This window comes from Molossus molossus, unplaced genomic scaffold, assembly GCF_014108415.1.
Source record: "Molossus molossus isolate mMolMol1 unplaced genomic scaffold, mMolMol1.p scaffold_m16_p_2, whole genome shotgun sequence".
In the NCBI taxonomy this organism is placed as follows: domain Eukaryota; kingdom Metazoa; phylum Chordata; class Mammalia; order Chiroptera; family Molossidae; genus Molossus; species Molossus molossus.
In genome coordinates, this window is record NW_023425355.1 from 136,175,474 (window position 1) to 136,187,876 (window position 12,403).

A 12,403-nucleotide genomic window follows, 5' to 3' on the forward strand; every position below is an offset into this window, starting at 1 on the left:
TAAAGTCTGCATTTTATTCTGCTTTGTTTGGTGATTACTTGTTAAAATGTTTTTCGATTTAATTTCTAGCTCTTTTTTAGTAGACTGTGTACCTTCTGTCCACACAGCACCAAGCACATAATAAGAATTTTGTAAATATTTGTTAAACAAATGACGAACACCTGGAAATAGATGGTAGTGATGTAGAGAGAAACAAGAAAGGCTTCAAGAAGGAGGTTGTATTTATGTTAGGCCTTAAAGGTTATATAGGATTTCAAGAAGCACAAGAAAGGTATCTCATGCAGATAGAATACAGGATAGCTAAAGGTGGTAGATCTCAGGTGGCTTTGAAATTGTGAGGGGCCTTAAATATGTCCCACGGAAGATTTTTTTGTTCAGGTCAGTAGTCAATGAAATTATTGAAGCAGGAAGGTGATTTGGACAGAGAACAACTTAGACTCTACCTGACATTATGTATTGGGTAGGTTGAGGTGGGGAAAGACCGTGTGTTGAGATGAGTTAAGGGGCTAGGGTATTAGACCAGGAGGGAGCTAATAGGGTATAAACTAGGTAGTGGCAAGGGAAAGGGAAATGAAAGTGTATATTGGCCACTAATTGAATGTGTGAGTGAAAGAAGAGAACCTTACACATTTAGTCATGTCTACAGTTTTAAGGCCAAATAGCTGGAAAAGTACTGGTGTTAGGAAGAGAAACAAAAATGTCAGAAGGAACAAGTTTAGGGGAGGTGATGGTTGAGTGTAAGTCTGTTGAATCAGAAGCGTAGAAGGTATTTTGGGTGGCTTAATGGTGTATTCTCCATAGGCTTCTTTTAAATAACAGATTATCCTCCATTATAACACATCATGTTCTGACTACAGGCACACAGAGTGATTGGAGGTAGATATCCTTATGCCGTATTAAGTATTTCAGTGTACATACCTCTTTTATAGCGCTTACATTGTGTTTAGTTCACATGCTTATTTCTGACTAGGTGGAGCTGTTGGAGGATAAGGACAGTGTATTGTTTATCTTTGTTGTAAAGTAACTGTCATAACCAGGACATGCAGGAAAAGTTTGGATTAATGGATGAATTAGTGGTTCTGAAATACACAGACCTTCTAACAAGTAATTGTTTTGTTAGACTTGACTTTTGCAGTTCTTACAGGTTTCACCAACACAGTCATGATTCTTTTACTTCTCAGTAAAATGCATATACATGGGCTTTTGGGGTAGGCCTCAGTTTGAATCCCAACTCTATCAACTTACCATCCGCTTCTTAAAATTCATTTAACCATAAAATTCACCCTTTTAAAATACACAATTTAGTGTTTTTTAGTGTATTCACAATGTTGTGCATCCATCACCACTATCTAATTCCAGAACATTTCCATAACCTTACCCATACCCATTAGCAGTCACTCCACTGTCCCTATTCCCCCAGCCCTTAGCAACTACTAAGATGTATAATTTTTCTTCAAGGGAAAGATATTAAAATGATCTAAATCTATAGCCAGTTTCTAATAATACTACCCTTTCGGAATGCACTGAAAAGAGGCATTAATTGATTTTTCTCTTTGTAGGAAAGAACACCAGAAAGGGATACCATGGGGCGAACTGCGAGTGGAGGTAAAATTTACTTATCTAAAAATGATAATACTTCTAAAAAAAATTTTTTTTGCCTTTATTGATTTTAGAGAGAGAGAGAGAAAGAGAGATAGAAACATCAATGAGCAAGAACATCGATTGGCCGCTTCCCACATGCCCCCCACTGGGGATTGGGCCCACAACCTAGGCATGTGTCCTGACTGGGAATTGAATCAGCATCCTCTTGGTGCATGGGTTGATGTTCAACCGCTGAGCCACACTGGTGGGACATGATAATACTCTTTGTTATTCATTTGGAATGAGTATCTTCTTGTAGACTGACGTTTTGTAAAAGCCTTTTTAAAAATAAACGAATGGATAAAAAAGCTGTGGTACATATACACAATGGAGTACTACACAGCTGTAAGAAAGATCTCTTATCCTTTGAAACGACATGGAGGGACCTGGAAAGTATTATCCTAAGTGAAACAAGCCAAGCAGAGAAAGGCAAGTATCATATGATCTCACTTATTTGTGGAATATAATGAACATAACAGTCTGAGGAATGGGGTAGTCCCAGAGATGTGGAAGTGGGGTACAGAGTGACGATCCCCAGAAGAGGGGGTGGTGGGGGAGAGATAAACCACAGAACTTGTATGTATGCATGAACAATGGATGTGGACAACAAAGCTGGGGACGGGGCAGGGAGGGAGGGGGAGGGAGAATCAGTGGGCGAAAAAGGAGAAACATCTGTAACAAAAATAAATTACAAAATAAATAAATACAGTAAAACTTAAAAAAATAAATGTTGAAATACTGACATTGGGAATAAAAATAAATAAATAAATAAATGTTATGGGAGATGTTAAGTGCTTAGAATTGGAATTTTAGAACTGAAGTGCTATTAAAGGTAGTTTTGTCTTCCCTTCCTAGTTTTAGAAATGAGAAAACTGACACTCAGGGAGGTTAAGTGAACAGGTTATACAATGGTCTGTGACAATGCCAAATTCAGAATCCAAATCATCTAACTGTAATATGAGTGATTAAAAAATACTCCATCCTTACTTGCAGTAATAAGAAGGCTGCTCACTATCATATGAATATGTCACACTCATTTGCACTCTGTTTTGTGTTGTATTTTCTTTCCCATAATACATATTTCACCCCTTTGCCATCCTAAATTTTGTTTTTCCTTCAAGAACCAATTTAAGTCCTGTGTCTCTCATGACCTTTTCTCAGACTGAATGCTGAATGCTATCCTCTGCTGGTCACAATTTTATCAAATGTATTAGTTTAGCGTAGTCTCTGTAACTAGAGTTTTAGCTTCTCTAGAGCAGGAACCATACCTTTACAGTTTTACTTTCTTTCCTATTAGAAAATCTTTTGGAGAACTATTTAGTAAATATAAAAATATAGTTTCTTTTTACTAGCCAAATTAATTTAAATAGAAAGCCTCCCATATATTCCCCTCAAGTGTTCATGTATCTTGAAGGTTATTCAGCTATAAGCAGAAAGTAGATCTGTTACCGTAAATGGTACACCTGGCATCACTCTTAGGTCCTTCTTTAAGAAGCTTGTCACTTGATGGTTCACGCATCAATAAGGGTAAAACAGCAGTAGATGGAAACACATCAAGTATGGTTAAATCTTTGAGTTCATAATGATCCTAAAAAAGAAAAATTATTGGTCATTTGTGGAGAATGCTAGGGATCCAACTCATTTTGAAAACTAGAAAGTAAAAAGAAAGCATTGATTGTGATTTCTCTATATGATCTGTACCTCAGGGTAACTGAATGGTTGAAGAGGGAGGTTTCTCTCTATAGAATTTTTCTGACTACTAAATACAGGATGATAAAATTAGAATACCTCCATTTTGCAATCACTAGTGAACTAATGGATCTAGGCAATAGCCGTCCAAGGCTGGTCATATCACAAAAAAAAAAAAAAAAAGAGAAAGAACTAGATATTAATTAGGAGCCTGTGAGAAGTACACACACCACGTATGAAGTCATCTTCTGCCTCCCCACCCCCCCAAAAAAGCAAAATCTGAATCTGATTAAGCTCTTCATAAAAATACCAATACCAGTTTAGAGAAGTTTTAAGGACCAGCAGAATTGGTGCAATGAAGAAGTAGTCAGCAGAATCCAGGTTGGAAAACTAAACTGGTATCATCAGCAAAATATTGCTATGGGAAAGGAGACAAAGAAAAAAAAGGAGCCTATAGATCAAAAGACTTAAGAGACATAACAACTATTGCTATGTATGGACTTTATTCATGTCCTGATTCAAACAGACACCCTTAAAATAATTAAGACAATTGGGGAAATATGAACACTGACTGCTTATTTGATGATGTTAAGGAATTATGCCTAATTTTTCAGCATAACAGTATAATGATTAATTTTTTTAAAAAATTATGTAGGGTAGGGAGGGGTATCAGTGGGGGGAAAAGGAGAAACATCTGTAACAAAAATAAAATAATTAAATTAAAAAATAAATAAAAATAAAAAATAGAGGAAAAAAAGAAAAGAGAAAAAAATTATGTATCTTTAAAAGGTACATATTGTAATATATGTGGATGAAATAATAGATTTGGTGAAGTAACAAGTTCAAGCACTGTTCGAGCTCCTCAGCTTGGCACAGACTTTGCCTAGTCCATTGAATTATATTCTAGATTCCTTGTTATTTTTTTAAAATAGTCCTTGCTGATTTTTTAGAGAGAGAGATAAGTCTACAGCCATACCACCCTGAACGTGTCCCATCTCATCTGATCTTGGAAGCTCAGCAGGGTCAGGCCTGGTTAGTACTTGGATGGGAGAGAGAGATAGAAACATTGATGTGTGAGAGAGCTATTAGCTGCCTCCTGCCCGCCCCCTGTTGGGGATTGAGCCCCAAACCAGGGCATATGCCCTGACTAGGAATCAGACTGGGACCTCTCAGTCCATGGGACGAAGCTCAATCCACTGAGCCACACTGGCCAGGCTCCTTGTTATGGTTTAAACTCTCAAAAACATCTATTTTATTTCTGAGGCACGTTAATTTGAATATTTTATCAATCAGCTCAGCTTGTTTTGGTTTATTCATTCATTCATTTAGCAAATCCTTGAGGATGTTATTGCAATGCCAGGTCCTGTTCTAGGCAGTGAGAATACAGCAGTGAACAAAACAGACAAAATAAAATAAAGTCCTGCCCTTTTGGAGGTTATATTTGAGTGAGACATACAATGAACAAAATAAATGAGCAAATTATAAGGTACATAGTATGTTAGGAAGTAAAGTCTTATGCAAAAAGTGAGACTATTAATTATAAAGTTAGAACTGGTTCCTATTAGGAAATAATTTTAGTTTGTAGTTTTTCTGAGTGCTCTTTCAGACTGTTGCTGTGGTCTTCTGGCATTGTTTACTGTTTTCTTCTTTTTTAGATTCAATGAATGTCAAGAAGGAGAATCAGGAGAAAACTACTCAGTCAGGCACATCTGTGCAAGGTGGTAGGTTTTAAAGTAGTTCAATACAACATATTTTCCTCACTCAGTGTTGATATGAACTCTTACTGCTTTTTATATAGTCTCTGTACAGCAAACTGTAAATATAAAATCTAAACAATAAGAAAGGTCAAAAATTGTTTTTTATTTTGAAAAATTTACTTTGGTTATACTTAGAGATAAATTGGTATGAGATTAAGTAAAAAGATAACAATGCATTTCAATGCAAATATTACCAAATTAAAGATATCTAGTTATTAATTACCATGTATTACTAATTTAAAATAACTTGATTATTTAATTAAAAAAAACATTCTAATGTTGGAGTCAATGTGAAAGTCGTTTTGAAGGTCAAAAGACAGACATGTTCTAGAATCCTGGCCTCATTTTTAAAATCCTCACCTGAGGATATGTTTATTGATTTTAGAGAGAGAAAGGAAGTGAGAGAGAGAAACATCAATCGATCAGTTGCCTTCTGTATGTACCCTGACTGGGGATCCAAACCACAACCTAGATTTGTACGCTGACCGGCAATTGAACCAAGACCTCTTGGTGTATGGGATGGTGCTCCAACCAACTGAGCCACCCAGTTAGGGCTGACCCCATTCTTTATTGGCCTCATGACCTTGGGCAAATTACTAAATAGTTTTTATATTTTTTCTTCTCTGTAGCACAATGATACTACTACTTACCTCATGGGATTCTTGTGATTTAAATTTTAAAAATGAATGTAAAGCACCTAATATAATTCCTAGGTATATTATACATGTTCAGTAAATTTTAATTTTATTTATTAACACTGAATTAATTTCTTATGGTAAACAGCATGTGTATAGCACCGCATCAAAGACTCAGGAGGTACATCTGACTTGTAGCGCCTGCTCTTAAGAAAAATGAGAAAATAAGTCATATGCACACAAAAGGCTGAATAAAAATAATAGCAAACTTATTGTGTTTATCAGAGATTTTCAGCAAACCTCTTGCCCTTTCCTTTGTCTTTCTATTGTACCTGACCTGCCAGCCCCACTCTTGTAGTAGTTCATATATGACTTTCATATCCACAGGAAGATTGCCTATAGAGGTAATCCTCATTGAATCATTCTCTGTCAATACTGGGCCTTCCTTATTTTTCCCATTGCCCTTATTTGTCCTTCAGCTCTTCCCTCCAACCTCTAAAACCCTCCAAGAAAATGGAGGCCATTAGGTTAGAATGTTCTTTCTCATCCCTACACATTCCTGTCCATCTGTTTTAAAAAATATAATGGTTTTGTTGAGACATAATTCACATACATACAATTCATCCATTTAAAGTATACAATTCAGTGGTTCTCAGTATATTTACAGAGTTGTGCAGACATCACCACAATCAATTTTAGAACATTTTATCACCCTAAAAAGAAATCCTGTAACCATTTAGCAATTACTCTCCGTTTCCTCCCAATGCCTCTCCCCTCCCAGCTCTAGGCAACCACTTACCTACTTTTTGTCTCTATATATTTGCCTATTCTGAAAATTTCATAAAAAGGAAATTTAAAAAATATACTCTTGAAGGTTGGAACTAGTAACTTTTCAAAGTTCTCAAAATTTTTATTTAAAAAATGAGGTTACTTAATCAAATTGATAGACATCTGCAGATGTTTCTTAGGGCCCTGATCTTAACATCTTATTTTAGAAACCAGTGAGTGACTGTTAGAAGGTAAGCTCCAAGAGAGCCATGACTTTTGTCTATTTTATTAACTGCCGTATCTCCAGTACCTATGTGTGTTTCCCCTATGTTATTAGTAGAGTCTTAGTACACGGGCAACCAAGATGAACAGTTCTCCAAACTAAAATTTTTGCATTATGAATAGAAAGAAAATAGAGTTCCAATGATTAAATCCTATATATGGTCATTAGCTAGTGATATAATAGAAAATGATCATATTATACAGTGCACCAGTGTAGAGGATTTGCTAGCTTAAATTAAAGCCCATTCAGACACAAATGGTCATAGAGTATTAAAAATTTGTGTTAGAGAGGTGGATTAAGTGTTTGCAAATGTCATTGAAAAATTTTACAAATGTAACCAGTTTATAGAAGAGTTCTTTGAGGTATATTAGTTCCCAGTCATTATTTTCAACTTACACTCTTTTCTTCCTGGGATGTTAATTCCTTAATGACATCCTAGCCATATCCCCCCCACCACCCAGTTCATGTTTTTAAAAAATATGTTTTATTGATTTTTTTTCTTAGAGAGAGGGGAAGGGAGAGGGAGAGAGAAAGAGAAACATTGATGAGAAAGAAACATTGATTGTCTGCCTCCTGCACACTCCCTATTAGGATCAAACCCGAAACCCAGGCATGTGCCCTGACTGGGAATTGAACTGGTGACCTCTTGGTGCATGGAACGATGCTCAACTAACTGAGCCACACTGGCCCGGCCATGTTTTGTTTTGTCCCTTTTTTTTTTTTTTTAATGTTCTCCAAGACCATATGTTGGTAGAGCTTCAGTTAGAATCTTGGGTCTCCTGATTGTTGTGTCAGTGCTTAGGAGGTCACTGAAATATTCTGGTTAGTTTAATTTTGGAACCATTGATCTCGGTTTTCACTTTTGAAAAAGCTATTCAGCATTTATAAATTTTGGCATAACTATGACATTTAGTTTTATTATAATATACTATTTATTTATTTATTTAATTTATTTTTTATCTTCACCAGAGGACATTTTTGTATTTATCTTCAGATAGAGTGCGAGGGAGAGAGAGAAACATCAATGTTAGAGAGACTCATTCACTGGTTGCCACCCACACGACCCCAACCAGGGCGGGGGACAAACTGCAACCAAGGTATGTGCCCTTAGCGGGAACTGAACCTGGGACTCTCTGGTCCATGGGCCGATGCTCTAATCTCTGAGCCAAATCGGCCATGGCTATTTATTTTTTAAATAATGTTTTTATTGATTATTTTTAGAGAGAGAGGAAGGAAGAGAGAGATAGAAACATCTGTGGGAGAGAGAAACATCGATTGGCTGCCTTCAGCACTTCCCCTACTGGGGATCGAGTCCGCAACCCAGGCATGTGCCCTGACTAGAAATCCAACCGGGACCTCTCAGTCCATGGGACGACAATCAATCTACTGAGCTACATTGGCCAGGCATTATATACTGTTTATTGAGTGACTTATATATGCTACTTCACTTGATTCTCAGAATAATATCTTGTACCATATTTTTTAAATTCCCCATTTTATAGGAGAAGGAACTGAGGCTAAGAAAATTAAATGACTTGCTCAGGGTCACATAGCACTAAAGAAGCAGAGCCTGACATTCTGTGTGGTAGCACTCACTTTACATCATCTGAAGCGGGCTTAAACACATTATTGTTTTTAATAGAACAATCTCTTAGATTTATTTTTAAGTTAAAAAACAAGGTGTACAGTGTTATGTATGACACATAATATTTGCACATGTATGTATAAATGCACATGCATGTATTCATGATATGCCAAAGCTGGTTCACACCAGCTTGGGAGAGCCATTTGTGTACCTCTCTTTCCAACTTTGTGGTTAGTGACTTCACTTTGGCACCTTGAAATCAGCTATGGTGGTAATATTTATATTCTAGAAATCTGCAAATACTACCAGTAGGCTTTTTGTTTGTTTGTATTTTCCAAAAAGCTGGTTGTTAAACATTTATCAGCACTTTGTTTGTATGTGTGTTTCAGTGTGTTAAATCCTTTAAAGGATATATAAGAGGTTAGTAATTTAAATTCCCCCAGGAAGGGAAAATGTCAAAACCAATGTTTTTATAGGGAGGAAATTAAATGAGAGTATGGAAAAACCTCATGGTGGATGAGAATTAAACTGAGTATGAATTAATAGTACCTTTAATACAGCTATCAAGTCATTTTCTCAGTGTCTTTGCATGTGACTGGCACAGTAAATTGAACTGTTCAAGCCAGGCAGAGTACTGCTTTCTGACCTTTTCCTCTAGCATTATAATATATCATGAAGACTAAGAGAGAGGAAAGTGACAGCAAGAGTGTATAGAAAATGTTAATTGTTTTAAGTAATCCATATCAGTGACTGTACCGATGACTGGTTTACTGCTTTATTCTGCCATCATATTCTTGACACTGGGGTGGAGATCAGCTAGTCAATTGAGAAACAACTCTGGTTCTCAGATTTTTTCTTCCCATAAACTTTGTTAGACCACACACCTAAACACCTTTGCTCTTCATGAAAAACAAAGAAACACTATCACATAAATAGGATGAAATGCTAAAAACACATCTTGAGTATATTTATAGTAGAGACAGATGAGTACAATTTGCTATTACTCTGTAAAATGTCCTTTAGTTGTTTCTAGAATCCACATTTTTAGAATCACTGTGCTGTAGTCCTTATTACATTGAGAAAATCTGGCTTGTAATTTGTGCCAGAGACATTATTATCAGAAAGTTGTCTTATTTTTTATTTCTATGCTGGTATTCAAATGTAGATCAGGAAGTTTGAATCTGCTCTGAGAAAGTATTTTTTTAAAGAGATAAGGAACTAAAACCCATTTTATTCTTGAAAGTTAGTACAAATACTGTATATATTAAAAAAAAAAAAACTATGTTGTATATTTATTTCCAGATGATTTCCATTGGGACAGTTACTTGCAAGAGACTGGATCTTTAAGTGCTCCTGCAGAATTTTTCAAACAGGTATGCCAAAATTCTGTAGCTATTGAATATGTTAATGTAAACTATTAACTTGTTGAAGGGTGTCTATGTGATTTTTAGGCTCAGGTGGTGTGAGGAGATGGTGGGATTGTGGTAGTGCCATTTAAGAGCCAGATGGTCTCTTTGCATTCATTCCTTAAGAATTTCCTCAGTGTTAGGTATGCTAAGCCCTTATGATTGTCCACCTGGAGGGAAAGACAGACATCTAAATAATTAACTATAAGGAGTGCGATAACTCTGTATTGGGAGGGCTCACAGAAGAGGTACTATTTGAGATGGTTGGAATGAGAGGAAGAATATTCCAGGTTGAGAAAACATCCAAAACAAAGACACATGGATGTAAAAGAACCTGAGTGTGGGGATGGCATGGCGTGGTGGGAGCACAAAGTGGGTAGAGGCGATAGTGTAGGAATGAGGTTACAGGTGTGGGGGCTTTTAAATTGTACAGAGCTTTATTTTAATCCTCACCCGAGGATATTTTTCTATTTAACTTCAGATAGAGTGGGAGGGAGGGAGAGAGGAAGAGAGAGAGAGAGAGAGAGAGAAAGAAACTTTGATGTGAGAGAGAGACATTGATTGGTTGCCTCCCACATGACCCCAACTGGGGCCGGGTACTGGGGACTAACTGCAACCAAGGTATGTGCCCTTGGCCGGAATCAAACCTGGGACTCTGATCTGCGGGCTGATGCTCTAACCGCTGAGCCAAACTGGCCAGGGCCTGAGCTTTTATCTTAAGCAGTAGTGAGCTACCAGTTGATTTATTTCAAGGGGAGTGGCCTAATCAGATTCTTATTTTAGAAAGTCACTCAGTTTACATTTTAGAGACTGTGTTTGGGTTGCCTGGAAGTGGGCAAATGAGTAAAACCAGCAGTTGGCAGTGTTTTAATGCTGCATGTCAAGCCAAAGGAGAGGGTTTGAAGATCCCTTTCTTGACCCTTATGGTTCTTAACTTAGCTCACCATCTGCTGTGGTTGTTACTTAAAACGCTCCTCAAGTATTCTGGTAATATAACTGACCATTTGTTTTTCTTGTAGTTGATGCATTTTAACAAAATTGTATTTGTGTGTATGTGTGTAGTCCAAGATTCCACCAACTAATGAATTTAAAGTTGGTATGAAATTGGAAGCCCGTGACCCTCGCAATACGACTTCAACATGTATTGCTACGATCATCAGAGTTACTGGTGCCAGGTTACGTTTACGCCTTGATGGTAGTGATAATAAAAATGATTTCTGGAGACTTGTCGATTCTGCAGACATACAGCCTGTTGGGACATGTGAACAGCAAGGAGACTTACTTCAGCCTCCGCTGGGTAAGGATAAATAGTTTTTAAAAGAACATATTCTTACTAATGTAATATTCAATAGAAATAATTGTAATGGCCATTTAAAAATCTGTTCTCCTGGGCATTCTTGCAAATGGATGGTCAGGTGGTTACTGTGGAGAATGTATGAGAAAGGAACTCATCAGTACCATATGTTAGAGAGTTTCACTAAGTACACATTTGGTTTATGTGTGCTAAAGGTTTCCCACTCCAGGGAAGGACTCATGCTGTCTTCAAACTTGAAATGTCAAAAACCGCTCTTCTAGATTACACATGCAGGTTCAGAAACCCTTCTGGGGGAATAGTTTGTAGCATTTGATGCAAGTCACTTCCTCTCAATATTGTCCACTGAGCCCTTCAGCATTTTTGGTATGGGGGTGAGCATAGGGGATTCCACATTCAGGTTCCAAATGCAAATTTGGGAATTCCATTCCATCTGTAATGGGAAGAAATCCCAGTGAGACAGGTAGGAGTCAGTACCTTTAGGTTATTGAAAAGGAGGAGATGGATGGAATTTACTGGCAAAGGTTTTTAAGCACAAAAGCTCTCCATTTTGACCAAGTTTGTAAAAGGTAAAAAGTGTGTGACTCTAATTTTGGGCAAAATTTTTCTTTATTACTTAGGTGTACCATGATATTCTATAGAAAATAAATGCTTTTGTTTATCATTTCTGCATTCTGAGTGAATGGTGGGTTTTTAAAAAATGGGTTTTTGTTGATTTTAGAGAGAGAGGGAGGGAGAGAGAGAAACATCAACGTGAGATAGCAACATCGATTGGTTGCTTCTATACACACCAGAAACCTAGATATGTGCCTTGACGGGGAATCGAACTGGGGACCTTTCGGTGCACAAGGTGACATTCAACCAACTGAACCACACCAACCAGGGCGGGTTTTGTTTTTTATTTGTTTCTTTACAGTGCTTAAAATGAAGATTCCCTATTGTAAAGCACAATGAGAAAATTGATTTTTAAAAATCTAGTGAAAAATTATGAGAATCAAAATGTAATATATTAATAATTTTTAGTGATATCTTTTTATACTGTTCTTGCTCTAATTGTTAATTATTACTAATTTGGCTTAAAATATTTTGAAAAACTAATCAGAGATGTGTTATTCCAAGGAGATGTTTAAGGGTATGTGTGTTTTCTGCTTTTTGCCTTCTTTTCATATCATTCATGTTTTTTGTTGTTTACTTTATAACATTTCAGAAATCATACAGAATTTTGTATGAGATGTAAGTGTAAACCTGAGGCTTAGTGCTTTCCTGTTTGGATTTTCTCATTTAATAATATGATAATATTTTTTAAAAATTTTGTTTGAAGGAAATT

At 36.6% G+C, this 12,403-nt stretch overlaps 1 protein-coding gene across 1 annotated transcript in view; it reads left to right on the forward strand.

The window, feature by feature from the left end:
* The first annotated feature begins 1,562 nt into the window (after positions 1 to 1,562).
* The window catches only part of SCML2 (Scm polycomb group protein like 2), a 75,370-nt gene continuing 64,529 nt past the window's right edge, over positions 1,563 to 12,403 (forward strand). Inside the window, exons 1-4 of the mRNA XM_036271058.1 lie at positions 1,563 to 1,605; positions 4,986 to 5,051; positions 9,661 to 9,731; positions 10,827 to 11,061. Of these exons, the coding sequence (XP_036126951.1) occupies positions 1,584 to 1,605; positions 4,986 to 5,051; positions 9,661 to 9,731; positions 10,827 to 11,061 (394 nt within the window). The 5' untranslated portion in view covers positions 1,563 to 1,583. The remainder of the gene's footprint in view (positions 1,606 to 4,985; positions 5,052 to 9,660; positions 9,732 to 10,826; positions 11,062 to 12,403) is intronic.